The sequence below is a fragment of the Lampetra fluviatilis genome, chromosome 2, assembly GCF_964198595.1.
Source record: "Lampetra fluviatilis chromosome 2, kcLamFluv1.1, whole genome shotgun sequence".
Lineage (NCBI taxonomy): Eukaryota > Metazoa > Chordata > Hyperoartia > Petromyzontiformes > Petromyzontidae > Lampetra > Lampetra fluviatilis.
The window spans coordinates 29,658,025-29,684,527 of NC_136276.1; the positions used below are offsets into that span (position 1 = coordinate 29,658,025).

General features: G+C 52.5%; 1 protein-coding gene across 1 annotated transcript in view; it reads right to left on the reverse strand.

The window, feature by feature from the left end:
- The window catches only part of LOC144945091 (potassium voltage-gated channel subfamily KQT member 4-like), a 63,491-nt gene that overhangs the window by 29,823 nt on the left and 7,165 nt on the right, over positions 1-26,503 (reverse strand). The window contains exons 2-7 of the mRNA XM_078873338.1: positions 4,901-4,991; positions 4,191-4,317; positions 3,022-3,197; positions 2,268-2,396; positions 1,298-1,408; positions 653-748 (exon numbers count right to left, since the gene is read on the reverse strand). Coding sequence (XP_078729464.1) covers positions 653-748; positions 1,298-1,408; positions 2,268-2,396; positions 3,022-3,197; positions 4,191-4,317; positions 4,901-4,991 — 730 coding nt within the window. The remainder of the gene's footprint in view (positions 1-652; positions 749-1,297; positions 1,409-2,267; positions 2,397-3,021; positions 3,198-4,190; positions 4,318-4,900; positions 4,992-26,503) is intronic.

The window sequence follows — 26,503 nt, forward strand, 5'->3', positions numbered from 1 at the left end:
TATTCAGCACTGATATTGGCTCTGAGCGGGAAACAAACTTAGGTCACCTGGTCGGTGGCTCAGTGTGCTAACCATTTCACGTCCACCCCACACAGACACCCTCTCTCACACTCTCTCTCACACTCTCTCACACTCTCTCTCACTCTCTCGCACTCTCACACTCTCTCTCTCGCACTCTCTCACACCCTCGCTCCTCTTTTCACTCTCACACACTCTCTCTCGCACTCTCTCACACCCTCGCTCCTCTCTCACACTCTCTCACACTCTCTCACACTCTCTCTCTCTCTCTCACTCTCTCTCTCACACTCTCTCTCACACTCTCTCTCACACTCACTCTCTCACACTCTCTCACACTCTCTCTCTCACTCTCTCTCACACTCTCACACTCACTCTCTCACACTCTCTCACACTCTCTCACACTCACTCTCTCACACTCTCTCACACTCTCTCTCTCTCTCACACTCTCTCTCACACTCTCTCTCTCACACTCACTCTCTCACACACTCTCACACTCTCTCACACTCTCTCACTCTCTCCCACACTCTCTCTCACACTCTCACACTCTCACACACTCTCTCACACACTCTCACATTCTGTCACTCTCTCTCACACTCACTCACTCTCTCTCACACCCTCTCACACTCTCTCCCACCTGTATGAGGCCTGCTGCTGGGCTCCGTCGCTTCTCAAAGTGCTTCTGTCTGTGCTGCTCCTGCACCTTGAGGGCAAAGCCTGAGCCCAGAATGCCCTGGGGGCACCACCGTCATCATCAGCATCATCGTCGTCATCATTGGCATCATCGTCGTCATCATCACATCACTATGGTCGCTTTCCCCGTCATTATTGACATCATTAACATTGTCATCATTACCATAATCATCAATATGCATGTGATTCGCGCTACCACTTTAATCCTCATCAGCGCTCACTACGACTACTGTGCCACCACACTGGCATGTCATCATGATGATGCATCGTCATCGTGATGATGATGTGTTTCTTGATGATGTTTCACTGCAATGGTTGTCCTTCCGCCGCACCTCGAATGAGCACCGGTTGGCTACGTACGGTGCGAATGAAGTCCAACATCCATGCATATAATGATGTGTCATCGCGATGATGATGATAATGATGATGATGCATCATCGTGATGATAATGCTTCATCGCGATGATGATGCGTCGTAGCGATAATGATGATGCGTCGTAGCGATGATGATGATGCGTCGTAGTCATGACGACGGTGATATGTCCTAGCGGCGATGATGATGATGAGGATGATGATCATGTGTGTCTCACGGCGGGCAGCGCGAAGAAGGAGATGCCGATGATGGCGAAAGCGGCCGCCAGGAGCCGCCCCCCCCACGTCACCGGGTACTTATCCCCGTAGCCGATGGTGGTGAGCGTCACCTGACAAGCGGGAGGGGGCACAGGGACAGAGTCAGCCCTAGGATGGAGGGGGTGGGGGGGCAGCGGGGGGAGGGGGGGCGGAGGGGGGGGGGGGCAGCGCAGGCTGCGGCATGGACACTGTGCAAGAGGAAATATCAAACGTTTGCGGGAAAGGTCAGCGTCCCGCTGCGGCTGCAAACCACGCGAAGATTCACAACATGAAACCAACGCCGCATTGGCCAGATGCATTGCCACATCGGCCAGATGCATTGCCACATCATCTCTCTCCGTATTGCGGTCTTAGTCACCCGTGGGTTGTGGCATGGGGAAGGGGGGGGGGTTCCCACAAGGAGCTAGGGGGTGGCGCAGAGAAACTCGTGATCTTGATTTGGGGGCCGAAATGCCAAAGCGATGGGTGGAGTTTGAGACAAGGCAAGGGTTAGGGGTTCGCGTTAAGACGATGGTGAGAGTTAGGACTATGGCTGGGAGTTAATCCGTGGTTGCATGCTCATGTGCATGCGTGCATGTGTGCGTGTGTGTGTGCATGCGTGTGTGCGTGTGTGCATGTGTGCGTGTGTGTGTAAATGCGTGTGCATGCGTGTGTGTACGTGTGCGTACGTGTGTGCACGTGTGTGCGTGCGTGCATGTGTGCGTGTGTGTGTAAATGCGTGTGCATGCGCGTGTGTACGTGTGCGTACGTGTGTGCGCGTGTGTGCGTGCGTGCATGTGTGCGTGTGTGTGTAAATGCGTGTGCATGCGTGCGTGTGCGTGCGTGTGTGCGTGTGTGTGCGTGTGCGTGCGTGTGCGTGCATGTGTGCGTGTGTATACGTGCGTGTGTGCGTGCGTGCGTGCGTGTATGCGTGTGCGTGCCGCGCCTCACCGTGCCCCACCAGAGCGCGTCGGCGTACGTCTCGAAGTACTTGTTGTCCTCGTCCTTCTCGAGGAGGTAGACGAGGAAGGAGGAGAAGATGAGCACCAGGAAGCCGATGTACCACGCCGTGATCAGCTCCTGCACGCCGCAACGCCACGCACCGTCACCACCGCGGGCAGGCCCGTGCCAGGCTAGGTGCCTTGCGATTTCACCAGGTGTTGCGGCAAATGTGTGAAACGGCTATGACGTAAGCACGTAGTGATGCGTCACCACGCCGTGTGTGTGTTCAGTGTGGTTGGTTCATGCAGCCCCTGCAGTCACATTCATCAATAATAATAATAAACAAAATTGAGTCACGAATGGAACAGTGAACAAAAAATCTGAAACATCATCCACATCAAAGGGGTGGTGATGGTTGGGGGGGGGGGGTGAAGGGAGGGTGGGGGGCAAATCATTGAAATCCTAGAGGGATTGCGGTGGGGGGGCGGTGCGTGCACGTGACACACGAGGTTTTGTCATCGTGCGTACATCACGTGGCCTTCACCTTGTGTGTGCGTACACCACGTGGCCCTCACCTTGTGTGTGCGTACACCACGTGGCCTTCACCTTGCTGTGTGTGTACACCACGTGGCCCTCACCTTGTGTGTGCGTACACCACGTGGCCTTCACCTTGTGTGTGCGTACACCACGTGGCCCTCACCTTGTGTGTGCGTACACCACGTGGCCTTCACCTTGCTGTGTGTGTACACCACGTGGCCCTCACCTTGCTGTGTGCGTACACCACGGAGCCCAGTAGCCGCCAGGTGCCGCCGCGCCGGTCCATGCGAACCATGCGCAGGATCTGCAGAAAGCGCAGGGAGCGCAGCGCCGACGTGGCGAACACGTTGCCCTGGGTGCCGGCGATGATCACGGCCAGCGACGCGATCAGCACGATGATGTCTGCGCGCACCGGCGGGACAGAGAGCGACGACGCAGAGCTCAGAGCGTGGAGCGTCCGACTACTGAAGTAGTTTAAAGTGATTGCACTCAGGATGTGGTCTCGTAACGATAAATAAGTGAACCTTATGGAGGTACCCTGGGGTACCATAGTACCCCGGCTCTCGTACGATGTCCGTGATGAAGTCATTTTTTGTCGTTTGATGGTCGGCGATGCAGCAATCGACTCATCTCGACGAGCTGTACACGATGCACTATTGAAAATTAAATTTTTCGATAACGGATTTGTTATGCTGATGTTTGGCGTTTCGACATCGTGGAGTGGCACTGATTTCGGATTGATTGGTACCCCAGTCGCGGAGTTCAGTTACACCCCTGGACGAAATAGTGTCCCAGAAATAGACTATTTAATTGCCTCGGCCATTTTGTATTATTTGGTACCCCGGGGTACCGCCATAAGGATCAAGTGAAGAACGCTAAATGAGTGATTTATTCAACAAATTAAAGTCTTTATGGAGCAACTTCAAGGGCAAAAACAAACGCTACCCTTTCCGTAACCATAGCAACCGTCTTTGCTGTATATCGACTGTACGTACCGCCTTGAAGTGTGATACCAAGCTCCACCCCTTGCTGAAATCACGCGCATGTCCAAGTTGTCTACAAGACGAATTAAAATGTGAGGTGCGGCCCTGCAACGTCTTGCTGGCGCCACGGCTGGCGAAAGGGCCTCCTTCGCTGGACAGGCAGCAGCTGTGGAGAGCGCCTCGAGACGGGCAGTGGTTCCTAGCCAGGGTCCGCACGTCACCGCCGGTCTTCGCGAGGCCGTGGGAGTTGAGCGATCACCGCGGACCCCGTCGCGAAAATACCATCACATGTTTCGCTCACAAAACACCAGATTTTCTGTTGGACTGCGTGTAAATTATTATTCCTTTTTTTTAGCGCCGCAAACGCGCGCACGCGTCGCCGCCGACTCCCTCGCGTCGCCCGCCATCGTACCGATGACGCAGAACGGCTTCCGCGCGAAGCGGCATCGTCCCCTCCATCCCCGGTAGCGGCAGCAGCAGCCGGCCGCCCAGATGCGGGCGAAGTACTCGAGGCCAAACACCCCGATCATGATGTACTCCTGCCCACGAACACGCAGACACGCGCGATAGGCAAAGACGAAGATGCCCTCCCCCCCCCCGTATAGCCTTCAACAGACTGTTGGGGCAAGTGCTGTTAGCGAGCAGCACCTAATGAAGGAGGTGGGAGGCGGGGGGGAGGTGGCGCGAGACGAGATAGCGGACGATCCCAAACAGGACCCGACATGGTAAATCGGGTCTCAAGGGCAATAGGAGCACGGGCAGTCCTGCACCGAGGCCATATTCTTGGTCCATCTGCTGCAGGAGAAGAGCAGGGAAGGGGATTTCAACAGGACCTACATCTCCGCTTTATCGACCTGGTCTGGGACACAAAAAAACATCTAGAGCTCAGGGCTTTGTTGTCGTTCTTTACCAATTCGGGAGGACGCCGACCCTTAGCCCTCCGCTCCTCGCAGGCCCCGGTGGAGCCCCCGCGCGTGCGTGTGTGCGTGTGTGCGCGTGTGCGCGTGTATGCATACGCGTGTATGTGCGTGCGTGTGTGCGTGTGTGTGCGTGCGTGTGTGCGTGTGTGCGTGCGTGCGTGCGTGTGTGCGTGCGTGCGTGCGTGCGTGTGTGCGTCCCCACCAGCAGCAGCACCGCCTTGGAGGCGGCGTCCTGGTACGTCTGGATGGTGGAGAACACGGAGAGCACCAGGCAGCTCAGCACCAGGACGAACCTGCGCGCACACAAAGACGGACATCGATGATGATCCGCCACACGGCCTTTGACGCAAGTGCAGATGTGGTGAATGCCGGTTAATACCGCACCCAATATCGCTGTTCACACTCATGTCCTGCCTCGATGCGGCCCCTAGCTGCAAAAACAGAAGTCCTCCTCATTGGAAAAAAGAACAAAAACTCCAAGCTCGGTCAAGAATCCAGCTTCAGCGAGCACCTCTGAAGCTCTGACATTACATTCGGAGAGACCATCGATTCTCAGCTGTCCTTCGCTTCCCACATGCCACAGCTCTGCAGGACCTCTTACCTCCATCAGCAAAACATCTCCTGCAACCAGAGCCATCCCGAGGGGCACGGCGAATCGGGGCGACCGCCCCGGGTCCCGCGCTTTGGGGGGTCCCCGCGCTTTGACGTCAAGATGTCAGATCTGGTTTAGTTTGAAGTCGTCGGGGGACCCACACAGTGGGATTTGCCCTGGGTCCCGCACCCCGCTATGGACGTTCCTGCCTGCATCTGCCACTCTCTTGCAGCAGCTGTTGCTCAGACTTTCATCCATGCCCTCATCGGACTTGATGATCACACCTCTCTCTGCTAAGGCCTCCGAAATCCATCACCTCCAAACTCCAGCCGGTGCAGAATGGTGCCGCCAGACCTCCCATCCGAGCTGATAAATGAGACCACATCACCCCAATACTCCAATACCTTCATCACTACCCAGTCCAGTCTCAGATCAATATCAATATTGCTTTCGCCAAATTCAATATTCTTCATTTACTGGGCCCGCACCTACCTCTCCCCCCCTCTCGTCTCACTCAACTCCCCGGTCCAGTGCCCAACAGAGGAATGGCAGCTTCTCCCCAGCGAGCGTTCGGACATTCCACCAGGCCAGCTGCAGCAGCGATTACATTTTTGTTTCTGGGGGCTCCCTGAAAGGGGGCTGGGGGAGGGGGGGGGGTGATTCATTCCCCTGGCTCGACCGAGCGGGGGTTTGTCTAGGGGATGTAACGGACGATTATCCCCTTGGGAACTTGTGCACACGTCAAACGAGACCCACGTTGGATGGGTAACCAGCGCCCCGCACGGGACCGGAGCCGCCGCTTGCGGCGTTGGTGGCTGCGAGCGTGGTTCGAGGGTAATCAGTTTGACTATAATGTTAGAGTTTGGCATTGTCCACACACCACGCCACCACGTTTTCCCCTGGCGCTGCGAGGAGAGGTAGGAGTTGGTTGCCGAACGGTGGACAGACTCACAGATAGATGGGTGGGTGGGTGGGCGATTAGATGATAGATGAAAAGAGATATGGGAAAATAAGTCATGAGACTCGAGAGTGTTCCTGGGTAAATGAGCATGGATGGATGTCCAAAGAGACAGGAAGATGACAGACATAGAGACTGATGGATGGATGGAAAGACTGATGGATAGACAGGCAGAGAGATAGATGAGTGGACACCTGGACAAATGGGTGGACAGGTAGACAGTGAAATGAAATGGCAAATACGTTTACGTAACGGTCGTCATCCTTCCGACATCCACCACGAATCTCAGTGAGCTCTCACCTCGTTAAATGAAGATAATCAATCAAACCAAACATCAATAAGAAAGCCTTAATGAGAGAAGCGTTTGGCGGGATTTTGGGGGTGACCGGGCATTGGAAATAATTGGAGAATTTTAATTAAGGTTTCTTTAATTGCGAGCATTCCGCACCTAATTAAGCATCACATACTCTGTGGGATTAGCTCAGTAAATGGGCTCTTGGCAATGTAATTCGCAGTAGATTAACACCGGTGTCACAGCACTCAGCCAACAATGCCATGGTCCTGGGTTTGAATATGGGCTTCAGTCGTCCGTGACTAAACAGGGTTCTCTACTACACAGAGCTGATGGTCTCGGGCAGGTCACCAATGACCTCACAAAAAATAAATCCTCACAGTCATCAATTTTATCCCGATTGCATAATCATCGCAGAAGAGATGTCACAAAACTACTTCAAAGATGCATTCAAGAGAGCTGTTTTTTGTTTTAATTCACACACTGAGGGAGCTCACCTTCCCACACGCACACACACTCTCTTACAGAAAAAAATGTCTCAAGTGAGAGTTAAAACGTTGGATATATTTGAAGTCTATTTGAATTATCCGTCTACAGGAAAGCCACCAATACGGATGCCGTCCTAAAACATGACTCCCACCACCATCCATCCCAGAAAAATTCCCTCATCAAAACTCTACACCATAGAGCTCGTTGTATTTCCGACCATCACCACCTAGCCAGTGAACTGGAGCACGTACCCCAAGCCCTCAAGATGAATGGATATTCAGACTCCACAATCCGTAAAGCTATCACCCCAACCGTTGGGAAAGAACCATCTGAGGACCCATTCTAAACCATCACCTTGCCATACATAGCAGGGGTCACCAAAAATATATCCAAAAACATGATCAAAACAAGATCCAGGTTCGATTCAACACAGTACATAAAATGCGTGATCTGATCCCATCTTTGAAGGATGTGATCCCTGACATACAATACCCCGGTGTCTATAAACTAAGCTGTGCCTGCGACATGTCTCGGACCGGGTCCGTGAACATAAGGCAGATCTGAAACACTGACCAATACCTCGGCCGTGGCTGAGCATTATTTTAATGCTGTGGGCACACACGAAATAGATTTTGCCAAGACGAAGGTACTCTGCAAACCCACTGGCTATCAGCAAAGATCTGTTCATGAAGCCATCCAGATATATAAGCACAGACAAAATTTCAACCGAGAAGATGGGTACAAACTGAGCAATCATTGGAAGGACGTTATTAACCAGTTTAGGTCATAACTGGCTGTGATGTTTCCATCCTACCTGTCGATATTAGCAGTTATTTTCGACTCTCTAAGTTACATTCACTAACACAGCCACCGTTGCTCGTTTTCCTCGATGTGGCGGTGGCTCTTGCCGAGCTCTCTCCGATTTTACATTTACATGGAAATGTATTACATTGGCATGCAAATCTCTCACAGCTCTCCGATCTTACATTTACATGCAAATTTCATCTCTAGCCCCGCCCATTTACCCTTAGGCTACACTCATCGCAAACCTTAATAACATCCTGCCTTAGCAGCTCTCCCGCTATATTTTTTCACCTGATTACTATTGCTTGTGTTGCGATCGAAACGTCGTGAAATTGTTATTTTTATGAAAATTAAATTTTTTCTATTTACGTGGCTTTACTGAAAGACCCAAAGAATATATTTGAAGTTCTGATAGCTGGAATTCAGCCGAATTTATTTTAATACACAACGATTTTTTTCCCTGCAGCTATTGGTAGCCGAGCCGAGACCGTTCGCTCGTCACACTCGAGGCCCAGGTTTTACTCACGGATGGCTGAACTCGGATTCTTAACGATTAACTATTTAACCATTCACTTTTAATTTTATTTTCCCAGGTAAACCCCACTGAGCGATCCGGGCCATCACAAATTACAGCTCAACCAAGAGGCTTAAAATTATAGCAACCAAACACTCTAACGCGTGAATCTAAATTTGGAGGAAAAAACCGGAGGACCCGGAGAAAAATCCACACGACCACAGAGAGAGAGAGAGAGATCCAAACTCCAACTATACATGCGTCAGGGTCGGGATCGAACCACCGACCTCCTGTATACCAGGCGGGGTAATAGTTAACATCTCGCCACCGTGGAACCCAGGACCTCAGCGGAGCCGGCTCGATGCCTCCGACACAGACATTGTGGACCATCAAGAGCCAACCCTGCCAGTCAGAGGTCGCAAACGGGTTTTGATTCCTTACCCGTACCCGTACCCGGCGGCACCAGGGTCGTAAACAGGTACCCGTACCCGGCCGGGTACGGGTAGTCGGGTATCGGGTAGGGTACGCGTATCGGGTACCCGGTTGCGACCTCTGCTGCCAGCTCTGGGCTCCCGGTGCATCTTCCTATGCTTCACCCAGACCCCGCTTTCCGCCGGCCGGCTGGCCCGCCTGCCTGCCCCTCACCCCACCCACCCTCGATGCCCTGCATGGGCTTCCACCGTCCCCCCCCCTCCTTGCGGGGTATTTTGGGAAGGCAGGTCCCGGCAGGTGCTGCGAGGGCTGCTGTTTTCTGGGCGACTCCCCACGGCTAAATATAAAGGAGACATTGCTTATAGCGCTGTGGCCGGCCAGTTAGGCACACACAGCCAGACATACGATCAAGACAGAGGCAAAGACAAAGCTTCCCCGTATAGCCTGAATAGACTGTTCGGGCAAGTTCTGTTAGCGAGCACCGATGAAGGCAGGCACGGCACACGAGAGGGTGGGTGGACAACGCCACACCACCTTTGTCTCCTCAGCAGTGATGTTTACACACCACACCAGGTACTCATTTGAGGCTGATTCGATCTAGGGGAGGCCCATGACCGGTTTAGATAATTGCCACTGGTGTTGACAGTAAGTTGGAATTGAACTCGGGTCATCGGGTTCGTAGCGCAGCGCGCTAACCGCTACACAAATACACGGCAAAATTAACAATCAAGACACACAGACACACTATACATACAGACAGACAATCAAGACACATAGGCAAACACACAGAGAGATACGATAAAGACACCCAGGCAGACAAGCAAGTCACAGAAAGACATGCAAGCAGACACAGACGGTCAAGACACAGAGGCAGACAGCTGGTCAAAGAGACAGACAGAAAGGCAGACAGACAGACATTAATTCTAGATTTGAAGCTTTCGTGACTGCAAGGATTCATAACTCTTTGGTTTTTTCGGTAAAGTCACGTAGGTAAAAAATAAAATAAATGAAAACAACTAAATTAAATCACGACGTTTCGGAGGCAACACAAGCATCCGTCTTCATGTGGAACCGTTACAGCCAAAGTCGCTGTAGTAAGTGAGACAGACATTAGGCGCACAGCCAGAAAGACACACGACCAGACAGACACAATGCTCAGCAAGTTAACGAAACAACCATCCAAAAAGCGAAATGAAATGTACAGCAAGTTTGCCAGTGCACGAGACAGCCAACCCATTTAGCTTGCCAGGCAGCCAGCCAGGCAGCCAGCCAGCACCACGAGCGAACTAATTAGACAGCCGGCCGGCCAACGAGACGGTGCGACGCGGGCCAAGCCATGGAGATGCGCAAAGCGCGATGCGCTCAGCTGGCAGTGAAAGGCCACCACTCGGCTAAATTCGTAACAAATTGATCGAAAGTGGCTTTGCCAAACGGCGCTGTTCAAACCAGCCGATGATATAACGTTTCCCTTGATAGGAAAGAGTTAAGTACAGAACAATGGCTGCTCGCCCGCTTCATCTGCACCACCCACGAGCAACACTGGCCAAACACAGACTGTTGGGGCCAATGCCGTTAGCGAGCACCTATGAAGGCCAGCACGGCACACGAGGTGGTGGGGTGGCCAGCACCACGCCCGACCGCCTTCGTCTCCCGAGTGGCGGTGTTTACGCACCAGGTACCCATTTGAGGCTGAGTCGACTTAGGGGAGACCGACGACCGGTTCAGATAAATTGTCACCTGGTGTTGGCCGTGACCGAGAATCGAACCAGGGTCGCCCGGTTTGCAGTGCGGCGCGCTGTCCTCTGCGCTGCCGCATGCACGCAGCGGCGCACACACCCACACATCCTCCGCGGACTGCAGGGGCAAAGCGCTGTTAGCGAGCACCTACGAAGTAAGGCCAGCATGGCACATCTGCTGCGGCGGTGTGGCCACGGTCACACGGTGCCGGCACCTTTGTCTCCCCAGCGCTGATGTTGATGCACCAGATCAGGTGGACTGAGACTCCGATCGTTTGCCATTCCCATCAATCGTGGCATCCAATTGATCTGCAAACGCACCGTTTTTTTGTGGAGTGATTGTTCCCATTATACACTTTGCGGATAAGAGATCCCATAGACTATTTAACACATGTACTACCACATAGTTCTAGAAGCTTTCCACGGTAATACCAAAGGAATTTCCATTTGGTACAGATATAATGAGAGGTTGATTGATGCCCGGGTGTTGTCAAGGGATGGCTCCCCAATTTGTCAACCGTGTCATCTACTCTGACCATCTGGTAATTGCTGCTCACTAAAAAAAGGAGTTGGAGTCTCACTCAGAGGTGGGAGCCTCACCATTAGCCCCACCAAAACAAAGCACCTGCCTGGGTATTTATCATCAAACACTCCACCCCCTTAACCCCCCAAAGTGCATAATAACGGTTTTTGGGTTATATCACTTAAATACAAATGTGTCGGTAAACCCGCCACCACCCGACACAGCCAATTAGTGAGGTTTGTCGCGTAAACAGAACATGCCAATTAGTTACTAGTTCAGCACACCGGTGTGTTGGTTGTGAAGGCCTATGTCTCAAACTCCCCATAAGTCATGGGGCTGTTGTGGAGAGAGTGGAGGAGTTCCGTACCTGGACAATATGATTATTACCGGTTTCCAGTGTAGTAGCAGACGTCTCACTCTGAATCGGTCGAGCATAATTTTGTTTTGATCGGCTGCGTAACATTGTTTGCAACCTACCTGGCCTATCGCTTCACACAAAGCTGCGGGTATTTTCAGCCACAGTCACGTCCTCCATTATCTATGTTGCAAAACGTGGACCCTTTAAAGGATCAACTGTGCCAGTTTGAAACATTCAGGCTGGCCTGCTATGATGGATCGTGGGTTTAACCATACTGGATTGTGTGAGGAGCTGACAGATCATTGGAAGATGTGGACACATTCCCATCGGTGAGCTCCTTCGGCAGGCGAGGCTGCGTTGGCTGGGTCATGGAACCCGCATGCCCAGCCACTGCATGCCCAAGCAGCTTTTGCTTGTCCGGATAGAGAGGGCTAAACGAGTACGGCATGGGCTGGAGAAGAAATTGAGTGATGCGGTACTGGAGGCTGTGAAGATGATTGGACTTCCAGATGACTGGTAACAGCAGTGTCAAGATCAACTTCTGTAAAGGAGGCCCGTTCAGGACGCGACTGAGCATTTAGAAGCAGTTTCCCTCCAACAACAACGGAAGGCGTAGGAGCGAGGCTCACAATAACGAGCAGAGCACTGGGCGGCTAAAACGCAGTCAAGTGGGCAAAGTGGGGACCACATGTGATGATGTGATGACATCACCGCCACTTAGTGGCAAATGGCGGCTGTTGTTTGTTGTTACAAACCAATGGGCTGCAGAGAAATCGAGCAGTCTCCTGCTGTTTTAAAGCTGGTTTGGCCCATGCCTTCCAAACATCCAACCTAAGTATCGTGCTAGCATCATGACCCATTCAGGTATTAAAGTCACTCAATACGTTAGTTCTGTCCCGAGGGGCCACTTTAAACAACAGCTGGGAGAGCAAAATGCTTGAAGGCATCGGAGGAGCCGATTAACATACACACACACATGCAGATACAAACAAACATCATCAATATGGGCACAAGCCACCATCACCACTATTCCGTATCTATTGTTGACAGGGGTGGGGGGTGAGCCCTCAAAAGCCTGTGACTTAAGGCCTTCAAACACCTCACCTCCACACCCCCAGGTCCCCATTAATTCTATTTCTCAGAGTCACTCGCTGTTGGTTGACATTATCTTGCCCCAGGGAGAGGACTGCCCCCCCCCCTCCCTAACGATTACCGGAAACCATGTTCCAAAGAGGTCCAGGCGGTCACCTGGTCCCACTTTTGACAGAGCAATGGCAGCCTCTCTTCCCCAGCAAGCATTTGGACATTCCACCTGGTGTTCCCAGGACTCCCCGAGCACACAGCCCGAGTCCGGGAACTCCTCTACTCTCTCCACAACGGACCCATTGCTCATGGAGAGTTGAGGAGGTGGACTTGCCCAGGTAGGCAATTTGTTTCAGTGGGACTAACGGTAAGGCCCCACCTCTTTTGGTGGCAAGCTCAAGGTACAGCAGCAGAGCCTCCGAATCGTTCCCAGAGTGAGTAGCAGTGACCAGGTCATGAGCATACATAACCCGATCGACACAGACACGTGCACAGACACAAACACCGACAACATAGGATGCAAACAGATACAAAAACTGCATATGTATGTCATAAAGACAAAGGGTCCCCCCCCCCCCTTTAACAGAATGTTGGGGCAACTGCTGTTAGCAAGCACTTATGAAGGTCGGCATGGCACTCGAGGGGGTGGGTGGCCAGCACCACGCCCGGCCGCCTTTGTCTCCCTAGCGGCAATGTTTACACACCGCACCAGGTACTCATTTGAGGCTGAGTCGACATAGGGGAGGCCCGGGACCGGTTCAGATAATCGTCACCGGTGTTTGCCGTGAGCGGGAATCGAACCCGTGTCGCCAGGTTCGTAGCGCAGCGTAGCGCTAACCGCTACACTACCGCTCCCCACACAAGCACCACCACCCACTTCGCTGCTGCTCTGCCAGCCACTGGCAGACATTCCCCGCCCGAGTCATTACGTAACGCCTCGCTTCGGTTACACAATGGACAGCACAAGCTCGCCGACACGCTCGCCGCCGTGCTCAGCAGCTCGGGCACATCGGTTCGATTCCCGCTTTAGTCGCATGGGTAATTTCTGCGGTGAGGGGAGGGGGGGTAGAGGGCATGATGACTCACTCGAAGTCTTCAAAATGATTTGACGAAGTCGTCAGAGTCAGACCGGTGGAATTTTTGGTCTACACGTTTTGCGCGTATGCGTATAAGACCAAAAGTCAACGCATTGGGTCAACAACACCGCCCTAAAAGGAAAACAATATACGCGTAGGTAAAGTTTCAGGCAATGACCCTTCTATATGAAGGCTCATTGGTCTTCACGATATGACAAGGGGACATCGGCCCGAGACGTCACCTGTCACCAATTTTTTCCTTTTAGCGGCAGTGTTATTGACGAATGAGTTCTGTTTGTATATACACACACATCTGTAAACGATATTGCTGTGGTGTATTGACTAACACTGCTGGACTTGCAATCCAGAGGTCGCTGGCCCAATACAATCTCTTCAGGCACGGCAGTTCAAACAGCGGTGCAAACTTATTAAATCTCCCTCCCCGAAACCCCCCATGTTTGTCCATCCAGCAGTATAAATGGGTACACCAAGACGTGTGGACAGTGTGGAAGAGAAGGCCAAATACGTACCCTCTCATTGGGTCTCTCTATTGAGCTCCCTCTAGTGGAAGCCCTTCCGCCAGCAGTGGTGTGAGCTAACAGTTGCAGGTCTGCGCCTTTGTTGTTACCCTGCACATTTATAATCAACTCCACCGTAACTGGATCAACGGCCTGGGACACGGAATCCGATATTCACATCGTCGTCGTCGTCGTCATCATAATCGCTCCATTGTTGATTTATTGAGAGAGATGTTTCTGTGTATAGCTAAACTAATTCTAAGACTAACCCAAGGATGAGAAGTAGATCGAACATCCGCAAAAGAATCCCTCTTTCCCCAATGCGCGTTGAACTTTCTCAGAGGGCATGGCCTGAGCATAGAGCGTGGGCAAGAACATGACATGGGGAACGCAGCGGATCAGCGACCACTACCTCGCTGCCATCTGCGAGTCGCTATGCAACACGTGCCGAGCGAGCGAACAGCGGTGAGCGTGCCACGGTGCGCATTTGGACAAAGCGTCGAGTGGGGGGCGGGTGGGGGGGGGAAGATTGGGGATCGCAAGCCATTCCTCATCCATTCATTGCGGAGGTGGAGGGGCGACCACTGCGAGTGCGACGGCAGTGAAGGCGCCGCCAAAGCTCGTTCAACAGAAACATCGCTGGCGCTTCGATGATTTGTGAACGTTCTCGTGCAGCAGGAAGCTGTGATGACGCACAACAGAGCCCGTGCGACATTCAGCAAACCCCTTGCCTGCTGCGGGGGCGTTACGTTCTTGAAAATCGCCGGAACTGGAAAATTCGCGATCCACGACTTCACCACTTGGGCGTCACAGACAGATCGGCAGCCCATCCACGGCCGACCTCCCCACTCCGCGTGTCCCTCGCGAGTGTCCCCGCCTCCGTGAGTCCGAGCGCCGTGGCTGCACAGTCCTCTCGTCCGTCCACAACTTCTCCTCGGCCGTCCCCGGGGCCCCGTTCCAACCAAAGTGACCGGACGAGAGGAGGTTTGGCAAGCGGCGCATGCGGCCCGCGCGTGTGCGGCGTACGGACAAACGTCTCTGCAATGTCTGCGACGTCTTGATGCCCGACGTCTTTCATTTTTTTATCGCCTCTCGTACTTTACAATTTCTTTCCCTGTGACGGAAAACATCGGGAATTCCCATCGTTCTTTTTTTTAATCTCTTCTCATACTTTACGATATCTTTACGTGTGACGGAAAACATCTAGAATTCGCATCGATTCTCCACGCCCGACATCCTGAGTTCGTCTCCGAAATTCTGTTGCTGCGGGGTTTAGGCGCGCGCAGCGCGTAAGGAGGCACGCAACGACGCATCACTCCCGCGAACGACACCGACTGTCGAACTCACAGACTGCGCGTACGTGTCAGAATCGGTCGTCTGCAACTTCACGGGAACCAAATGCTAATGAGATGGCGAGGCTACATCCTGGCTACTCGGAGTGAACAACGATGCACCGACGGGCACGAGTGAGAAACAACACAAACGAGGCGGGAACAAACGACAAAACAACAAGGCGGTTATTGAACAGAGAGTCGTGCTCCCGAATCGTGACACTTCCCGAAGAGCACCAACTCTCGATTGAAAACGAATTCCTTTACAACGGCTTTCTGTGTTAAGTTTGTGGTCCTTCCCCCACACCTCCCATTCACGCACGGTTGGCTACGTACGGTGCGAAAGAAGTTCAACATACAGTACTACTCATCGTGACAGCATGTTCAGTTTGTGCGAAGTCATTCGTGACCAAGCAGAGGCCACCAACAACGCACTACACCTGAGAATCCAGCTTAACGACAGGCAACGGAATGTTGGGTTCGAACCGAGTGGTGGCTCGGTGCTCTGACACCCTGCCCCTCCACCCCGAGCCCCCTGCCCCTCCACCCTGAGCCACCTGCCCCCTGCCTCCCCCCCCTTGACTGCCCACTCAATAGCGGACCTCTGTTACGGCCTCGGCAAGCAGCGCTGGGCACACTACCCAACCTGCACTTACCGAGATGCCTTCTCCGTCAGATTTCTATCGCGTGACAATTTGGGGGCAATCTTCCAAGCGCCTAATTATACGCGGCAGAGAAATGCAACGCTCGCTCTCTCGCTCTAAAAATACGTTCGGATGAACGGACCACTCGTTCCCCCTCGCCCCCCCCGGTTTATGTTTGATCGGCGATGCGAATAGCAACAAAAACATCGAAACCAAACAAAGCACGCGCATGGCAAGGGGTAGTGGTGGTGGGGGGGGGGGCATGCGGTCGTCCATGAGAGCGAAACCCACATTTGAAGTCTCTCAAAGAAATATCGGAGATTCCATCCAAAACGGCCCTGCTGCCAGGGCTTCATTTCCCATGGAATATTTTCCAGGGGCATTCAAACCTCCACCCGCCCCCCTACACCGCCCACCCCAAACAGCAGCAGTGGGGGGGGGGGGGTCGTAGCACGAGGAAATATTTTCTGGAACTCAGCCCCAGTCAGCTCCGGGTGAAGTTAAGCCCTGCCTGTCGTGACCCCAAATTCCACGGCTCAATGCTGCCGACGTTCCCGAAACTTCCAAAACGCTTCGGTCGCGGGGAATGGTATCACGTCGGCACGGAACTCGCCCGGCTGCATCCGGTGCTCGTTTTGGGCCAAGTCGACCTAGGGGCAATCTCGACTACGTTTAGATACCAGTGGCCACTGGCGGTGATCTGAGGGAATCTCGCGACCGTGGCCAGGAATCGAACCCTGGGTGAGCTGGGGCCATAGCGCAGTCGAAACCAATACAACCCCACTCCCCCATATATAGTCACAGACGCACGCACACACGCGCGCGCGCACACACACACCCGCGCGCACACATAATGCGTCTCAGCAGAAAGTTGGATGGATTCCACTGAGCGCCGGAGACACCCAACACCGCACCTCCCCGTCACCGGAGTCCCAGGGGGGTTTCCCCATTGAACCCCCCCCCCACTCCGGGGCCCAAAACCACTTCCCCCTAAGCAGACACTCACACCCGACTCGCTCACGGATGCAGACACTCTCTTACAAAGACTCGCCATACAGCCTACGTCAGCTATTTGGCAGAAGTGCTGCTAGCGCACGAGGGTATGGTGGGGCCGGCACCAGTACTGATATTTACACACCAAAACCTGGCACTCATTTAAGGCTGAATCGACCTAGGGGAGACCAATGACTCTACTATTTGCCACTGTTATTGGCCGTGAGCAGGAATCGAACTCGGGCCGTCGAGTTGATAGTGCAGTTCGTAAACCACGATACTACCACTCCCCCCAAATACAAAGATTGCTCGTATGGCCTTTAACAGACTTTTGGGGAAAGTGCCGTTTGCGAGCACCTATGAAGGTCGCCTCTGCACATGACGGGGTGGGTGGCGAACATCACACCTGGCCGCCTTTAACTCCCCACTCCTGATTTGTTACACACCACACCAGCTACTCATTTAAAGCTGAGCCGAACTAGGAGAGGCCAAGGACCAGTTCAGATGTTTGTCCCAGATCACACCTTTCAAATGAGACTCATCCTGGTCTCTTGAGTTCTCACTTGGGTTACACAATATCAGCTTGAATCTTGAGACCACCTAACCCTAAATTCGTACCATAAACCCTGACCTCGTAACCTTCTCTTAAATCTCTAAACCTGAGCATGGGGGAACAAATGTTCACTTGCTGGTGGGAATGTTCAGACTCGTGGGAGTCCAAATATTTGCGGAAACATAAATTCGTTTTCACTGGCCACCGCTCCGACCAGTGGCAAGTGACAGCTAAACTTCGAAACTAAACTTTTTATTTTACCCAATAAGGCCCACTGAGATATATCGCAACCTGCCTATCACAAATGATAACTGAATGAAGTGGCTTATCACGTGGAAATTTATAGCAGCCAAATACTCTGAATGCACGTTGATTCTAAATGTAGAGGGAAAAACCGGAGGAGCCGGAAAAAGTCCACACGACCACGAGGAGAATTTGAAAACTCCAAATATACAGGCGTCAAGGTCGGGATCGAACACACGAACCCACGACCTCCTGTATACCAGACGAGGGAGTTAACATCTCGCCACCGTGGCGAGATGTTAATAGCTGAACCAGTCCTCCTGAGTGAGCCAACCACCTCACTCCCCCATCAACCTGCACTGCCCAACATGCCGACGTATGGTTGAAAAATCCAACGACCCAGCAGACTGACAAAGGGCGTCTTCATCATCAACCGTGATCAACTCACTGCTGGATGAGGGCTTCCCCAAGGCCCGCTGCCACCTCTTGCGACGTTGCCACAATCCGTCCACCACCTGCCAGGCGAAGTGAATTCATCGCTCTATACTCTTAGGTTCTTTCGGTAAAGTCACGTAGGTAAAAATAATAATAAAATAAAATAATAATAAATCACGACGAGGCAACACAAGTCTCCGTCTTCAGGTGGGACCGTCACAGGTAAATTTACTGTAGCAAGATGATATATGAAGATGATACAGCAAATCTAGCTGTGACGGTCCCACCTGAAGACGGAGACTTGTGTTGCCTCCGAAACGTCGTGATTTATTATTAATTTATTTTATTAATATTTTTTACCTACGTGACTTTACCGAAAAAACCTAAGAGTATGAATCCTTGCAGTCACGAAAGCTTCAAATCTAGAATCATCGCTCCATCTTCTCCGGCAGACCTCCTTGGCTGCCACTCCGTCGTTGTTTTCGAACCGCCACCCTTCACCCCCTTCCTGGCCGTGGCGTCTCCTGCCCGAGCCGTGTTTGCTCTCCTGCACAGTTTGTATGACGCGAATTATTTCATTATTTCACGCGATCACCCCGCGTCCCTCTCGCGCTAGCACGCAGGACGAGAGAGTGGGCGGTGGGGATGCGCGCGCACGCCCCATCCCCGTTTCTCATCCGGGCCCGAAACTCAAGGCTACAGCGCAAATGGCAGCGGAGACTATAAGTCAGCCGTGAGGCTCGACCGGGAGATGGGAGCACGGGGAGGGAGGGTGGAGGCGGGCGACGTGCGCCGGAGCTGTTGAGGGGGGGTGCGGGGAATGGGTCGCGGTGCGATGAGCGTGGGCTACAGGGATCAGTCGGCGGGAGACACGTCAGTTCAGGTGAAGCATCAAACACCCCCTGCCACAGAGCAAGCAAATGGCTTCTTATCTTCTCTCCGGTCGGGGATCGACAATCTGTGCCCGTGATTTAAAAATAAAACGAAATTTCATTGTCCAGCCAATTTGTCAGATTGCCGTCGTCGGTGGCGGCCGTGATGTCGCGTGACAGGGAACCCAGCGCCTCGCCGATGCGGTGGTGGATCGCGGGAAGGTCTTTCACGTGGCCTCTTGCCGTTCTCGGGACCCCAGGCCTGCGCTTGGCAACAGCGATTACAACAATAACCCAACAACCCCACAAAACACAGCAGCTTGGAGGCAACGGGTCAATGGATCATGTCGACTTGAGCTGCGAGGTTCCAGGAGATGAGCGCACAGTACAGCAAGTGGGTTCAATCCAGAGATGGATCTGCTCCACTCACTGGATTGAGCCTGTGGATTGAATTAACCTGTGCGGGGCTTTTGAGGGTTCTCAAGTTTCGTCCCACGTGACGTCAAACACTCATCAACGGAATAAAGTCAACATCCCATTACGGGATCCTCCTGAAAAATGGTTTTGAGACTCACTGTGCCTTCTCTGGGCAGCAGGCTTTATTATTATTATTTACATGCCAATTATGCCAATGACCAAATCACCCAAAATGTGCGAATCTGTCAGATGTCAGAAGCTAAGCAGGTTTGACCCTGGAGAGTGCTTGGATGGGCGACTATCACACCACCATCCACAAACCGGTTGCCATAGAACAGTGGGGCTACTTGCCGGGCAGCAGAGGGCAGTAGGGTAAACCCCACTGTTATTCTGTACTTCTACATTTTGCCATCTCTGCTGGATGCAGATTGATGCCGATCCGAGGTTGATGACTAAATAGATGACACAATCATTCTGCCTTTGAACATCATCATCATCAGAAACTTCACCGTCGCTCCCGCTCAGATCGATGCCTCAAACTCTTCAGTGTCTCCCATGGGCACGCAACCGGATCCAAGGTAGAGGAGTCTGGGGCTCCTGCCGCTGCCAGTGCTGCGAGGAGGAGTGAGGGGCTGCGGATGTGGGCAGGTGCAGGACGGCGGCACGTTGGAGGAAGAACGAGGGAAGGCGAGGGGAGTGTGTCTCACGTTCATCACGCAATCGATTGGTATCTCCGCCTCCCGAGACGCAGCGAGCCCTATTCCCACTCCCCCTAACCCCCCCCCCCCTTACTCCCCCCCCCAACCCCCACCCCCACTCCACCGTGCCCTCTCCAGTTCACAATTTCATAATTTCAGGGGGGAGTGGTGTCTGCAGAACCCTCGTGTCATCAAAGGGGGCCATGCCACGGCTGGAGAGGATTGAACTCGGGGCCCGATGTGGTGGCGGTGGTTTTAGTGGCAGCAGTGGTAGTGGTGATAATGGTGTCGTGGTTATGGCGGTTGCAGAAATTCTGGTGGTTGTCCTGAACCCAATGATGGCAATTCCATATTGCTATTGCGGGGACCAGCCTGCGCTTTGACGAAACACAACCAGGATGAGTGCTTTGGAGGCAACGGTTTTAGTACATCTGCGAAACAAACCGAACCCCAATGGGCGACGTGGTGGCCAGGGAGACTGCCGCAAAGCGAGTGGACTGGACTAGCGAACGCATCGGTGCGGAACCCTCTTGAGCGTCGTCCCATTGCAGGCACGTAGACTTTTCCACGGGTTCTCCAGTTTTCACGTTTAATATTAAAAACAAAAAAGAATTGGCCCCAACACCCCGGGGCAAGACTCTTCTTGAAGCGATCCTTGAGGCTCAGCGAGGCTTTCCGGATGATTAAAATGGCCTCAACCTCAACCCACGGGGTGAACCCTTTTGTTTCCGCAGATGGCGGTGACCTCTCCGGGGCGTTTGGTCCGGGCAGCCCGTGAGCCTCGTCGCTGTAAGGAGATACCTCCGGGGTCCCAGGCATGGGAATGTCACGTGCGCCAGGTACAATTAATTACAAATTAATAAATAATGCCTGCGTATCGATTAGCGAAAGCGAGCCAAGGTTTTACATTTCACCCTCGCTCGCTCTCCCGACCCACAGAACGTGTACTCACCATCACAAAGACAAAGGTCCCCCGTGTAGCCTCTAATAGACCGTTAGGGCAAGTGCTGTCATCGAGCGCCTATTAAGGCCGGCACGGCACACGAGGGGAGTGGGTGGGCGGCCAGAGCGTCGATGCTTTATTTACACACCATGCTGGGTTCTCATTTAAGGCTGAGTGGCCCTAGGGGTGGTCGCCAGGGCCGAATTGCATGATCACAAGCCACTGATGTGAGCTGCGATAGCTGGGAATCAAACTCAGGTGTGCAGCAAGGTACTAACCACTGCAGCACCGCTCCTCCAAGTATACAAAGACAAAGATCCCCCGAATAGTCTTAACAGACTGTTGGGGCAAGTGCTGTTAGCGAGCACCTATTAAGGCCGGCACGGCACACAAGAGGGTGGTTGGCCAGCACCACCCCCCACCGCCTTTGTCTCCCCAGTGGCGATGATTTTACACACCGCACCAGGTACTCATTTGAGGCCGAGCCGACCTAGGGGAGGCCCAGGACCGGTTCAGATAATCGTCACCGGTGTTGGTGGCCGTGAGCGGGAACAGAACTCGGTTCGTAGTGCAGCGCGCTACCCGCTACACTACCACTCCCCACACACACAGATAGGCACACACACAATATACCTGCTAAACGCACATCAGTCGCACACAAATGTATATACACAGAGACGCGTGCGATTCCATCTGCTTCGCATTGTTCGTCACGCGGCTGTTAATATTTCTGTCCGTGCACGCGGCTGTCCGCGTCCATGCGTGTTGTGTTTCTGTCAACCCTTCAGTCCGTCTGTCCACCCACATCTGTCTCACCCATCCAGTCTGTCAGTCCGCTTGCACGTCTATCCGTATATCTGTCTGGATACACCTTCAATAAGAACGCTTTGCTCCCCGGAACGATCCCGGAGGAATCTTTAGAGCCGCGGGGATCGTGAGTGAGGAGACACGCTGAGCTGCAGGGCTGAGAGTGGATTTCCCAGCAATATGGAACGCACCGTGCAATTACCCATGAACCCCGGCCGACACAGTGACCCCAGCCCCCCCCATCCACCCCCTCCCACCCCTCGTATGAGATGAGGGTTCTGTAGGGGATGAGACGGGGGTTCTGTATGGGATGAGACGAGGGTTCTGTATGGGATGAGGATTCTGTATGGGATGAGGGTTCTGTAGGGGATGAGACGCGGGTTCTGTATGGGACGAGGGTTCTGTATGGGATGAGACGCGGGTTCTGTATGGGACGAGGGTTCTGTATGGAATGAGATGAGGGTTCTGTATGGGACGAGGGTTCTGTATGGGAGGAGTTACAATCTCAGCGTCGCCCGAGTGACAGCAGCAGAAATCAAAGTCATCGTGCAATTTGTTTTTTTTAAAATGACTTCGATCCGCGGGTGAATAAACGGCGCATCCCTGTGGCTCCTGACATCAGCATTGATCACGGCAATCCTCCACCCCAGGATCCTTGACTCCAGAGCACATTTCTACAACAATAATTCACCCACGTCAGCGTCAGCGTGTGCAGGCGCCCCAGTCCATTAACACGGAAATGCTTAACGCCGTTAAATTATTCACCACCAATTAGAGCGACGTCTCATTAACCGCCCGAGTTACTCTCCCGAAGCTCAGAGAAAAGAGTGGCTTCTCGAGCAGTGGCTCTGCTTAACCTGGGGATGCACGCTGCACTCCCTGGGGGTGCGAGACACGGGCAAAACATTTTCTAGAAGGTAAATCATCGAAAAACAAAAATGAAGCGCGGGCGCGTAAGCAAAACTTACTCTGTTTCATCAAACCTATGCACTTGTTAACATTACACTTTTTTTTTTACAATTGAGAACTAAAGGGGTTACAAGGCTGCGGTCAAGGTCAAGAACCACCTGGTCTAGATCCCCTACTGCGTTAAACGAGAACAGTCTTCACTGAGACACCCAGAGGAAAGAGTATCTCTGCTATTAAGCCACTGGGATAAACTGTTCCCTTCCCCCCCCATCACGCTGAGATCATTCTCCCCCTTCCCTCCCGCCGCCCAGACGGGGGGCTGGGCGCGAACTTGGTTCAGCGGCTCGGCGCGCAGTCAGCAGGCAGAAGCCGCAGACGCCGCAACACGCAGACTCGGCGGCTGATGCAGGCGGCGCCCAGCGATGTTCACATGAATAATGAATGGGGCTTCAAGGAAGGGGGCGAGGAGGGGGTGAAGGAGGGGGGTTGCTTGGGCCAGCATCAGCAGGGACCAGGAGGAGTGGTGGAGATTGGCAGGAGTGGGGGGGGGGGTCAGTGTCAGGGTTAGAGTCAGGGTTAGGGATGGAGTCAAAGGCAGGGTTAAGGACACAGTCAGGGTTAAGGATACAGTCAGGGTTAAGGATACAGTCAGGGTTAAGGATACAGTCAGGGTTAAGGATACAGTCAGGGTTAAGGATGGAGTCAGTGTCAGGGTTAGAGTCAGTGTCAGGGTTAGAGTCAGGGTTAGGGATAGAGTCAAAGGCAGGGTTAAGGATACAGTCAGAGTTAAGGATGGAGTCAGTGTCAGGGTTAGAGTCAGTGTCAGGGTTAGAGTCAGTGTCAGGGTTAGAGTGAGGGTTAAGGGTAGAGTCAGGGTTAGTTTTATGGTCAGGGATTTAGTGAGGTTCTGGGTCAGGGTTGGGGTTGGGATTTGGGACAGTGTTTCTGCTCTGTTAGGTTTCAGGTGAGTGTCAGGGTTAGGTTGCAGGTTCCCCGACCTGTCTGTATAACGCTATCTCCAATTCTCCCCTCGCACAACGCGTGTTTTCTCCACGCCATTCAGTTTGCTCCCACATGAGAAAAATCATAATAAATCAGCCAAAAAATATCTAAACAGCAGCTTCCAGAAAGAGTCTCAAGACTCGGTGAGGCTTTCCTGGGGAAGTAAACACCATCACTGTTATGAATATTCCGCTCATTGCTTTGGCGGCCAATTCTCATCCCCTCCAGCCCCGCGGGACACCGCAAGGCACGCATGTCCATCAAACATTAATGCGTCTTCAAGGGGTGGAGGTGACCCGGTCAAAGGAAGCCGCGTAACTCAATCATCTGAGAATTTAAAATTACATTTTGTTGAATTTAAAATTACACGGGGACACGCGCGTGCACATGCGCGCGCGCGTTTCCACCCTGCGTGTACTGTACCCGTGCGGCCCACGAGCGAGGTCATGACTCGACGAGGTAGTACAGCAAGCGGGATGTCAGCAGGCGGTACCCTCTGCCATGCTGCGCGCGCACAGGGGCGTCATCACCTCGGGGCGCCGGATAAGATTTGCACAACGCCCGGAGGCGGTGGCACAGGAAGTGGGCTTGTTAACCTATCTGTGTGGACCCTTTGAGTGTTAAATTTACTTTAAAAAATATATATTTTACCAGGTAAGGCTCACTGAGCTGTATAGGTCTTTTTCAGGAGTGGCCTGGCTATCACGAATAAAAGGTCAACGAAGTGGCTCATTGCGTGGAAATGTATAACAGCCAAACACTCGAAATGGATGTTTGTAAATGTTGAGGGGAAAAACCGGAGGATCCGGAGAAAAATCCACGTGACCACGGGGAGAACGTGCCGACTCCAACTATGCAGGTGTCAGGGTCGGGATCGAGCCCACGACCTCCTGTGTACCAGGCGGTGTTATCCCCTCTTAGGCCACGCTGCGTTTTAGTTTTTCACGGAGAACTCCAGTTCACTACGACTCGAACCAAAAATACTCAGTAAGGAAACTGGCCAAACATCCTCCTGGAATTGATCCTTGAGACTCACAAAGACGACACAGACGTAACGATAGATAATTATGATTATTAACGAGGCTTCACACATCGGCACTCAACTGGAACAAAGACCCGCCCCAATCTCTCAGAGTCACAGAGTCCATTCGCTGCACACGTGTCGCCCCCTAAGCTCATTTTAATGAGTTCAGAGGCGGAAACTCCCCATTTCCATGACGGGATCTGTTCTACACTTAATTTTGACAGCAACTACTCCAAGTCTTCCACACCCAGGTTTGACTTTGTTTAGAGGCATTTTCACTTGAGGTTGTGGAAATTCCACACTCCTATGACAAGGGTAAGTTGATGCTAAGTTTATTAATTACATGCAACGACAGCGACTGGCAATATCCCTTTATCAAGAAAGTCTCACCAGGTGATGATGATGATGGTGTATATAATGATAATGAAGAGTATGGTGATGATGTGTATGATGATGAAGAGTATGGTGATGATGGTGTGTGTATGATGATGACGTGTATGATGATGACTATGATGTGTATGATGATGTGTATGATGATTATGATGTGTATGATGATGATTATGACGTGTATGATGATGGTGTGTTATGATGATGACGATGATGTGTATGATGATGATGTGTATGATGATGATGTGTATGATGATGTGTATGATGATGACGATGATGTGTATGATGACGTGTATGATGATGACGATGATGTGTATGATGACGTGTATGATGATGACGATGATGTGTATGATGATGATTATGACGTGTATGATGATGACGATGACGTGTATGATGATGAGGATGGTGTGTTACGACCGAGCTGGCTTCAAAACTCAAAGCCAGAAATATTCCTCTGCTCAAATGAGCATCGATGCAACGGTGCTCACCTCCCGTTTACAGCCCTCACCCAGTGGTGGAAATTCCACATTCCCATGACGGGAGCAAGTCTCTCCATAGGACAACCACATTTGACTTCCTCTCACAGTGATACTCATTTTATTTCACCCCGGAGGGATGATGGGCTGAGTCAACCCCCAACCAGGAGTTGTGGCCGGGTCACCAGCTCGGCTGGCTTGGAGCGGGGATTCTTGGCAGGGCACACCTCTCCATAGCAACCCTAGATTGTCGCTGTACCCTCTGTTCCTATAATCCTATGATCAGGTTAATACTGGTAGGAACCAGCCTACAGGGGATTATTGTGTCCGTCCGTCCGTCGTGCATCCAAAAATGGGAGGGGTGGGGCTGGGTGGAGAGGGGCTGGGTGGGGAGGGGCTGGGTGGGGAGGGGTGGGGATTTGAACTCAAATAATAATTAGCACGAAGCTTCGGGCATTGTCGAAAAAAAATGTAATCTGAGTAATAAGTGTGCATTGCCATTTTAATATCCCTCACCTCGGAATACGTTCTCATCGCTGCTCATTGACATTGAAATGCGTCGCTCCAACTCTCCCCACACCATTGTCTCACCGCCAAATCCCCCTCGCCTCATAACCACCTCCAACATCCATTTCATCCTCCCGTCTCTTCTTGCCCCAACTCGTGTTTCTTCTCTTATCCGCGCTCTCGTCTCTC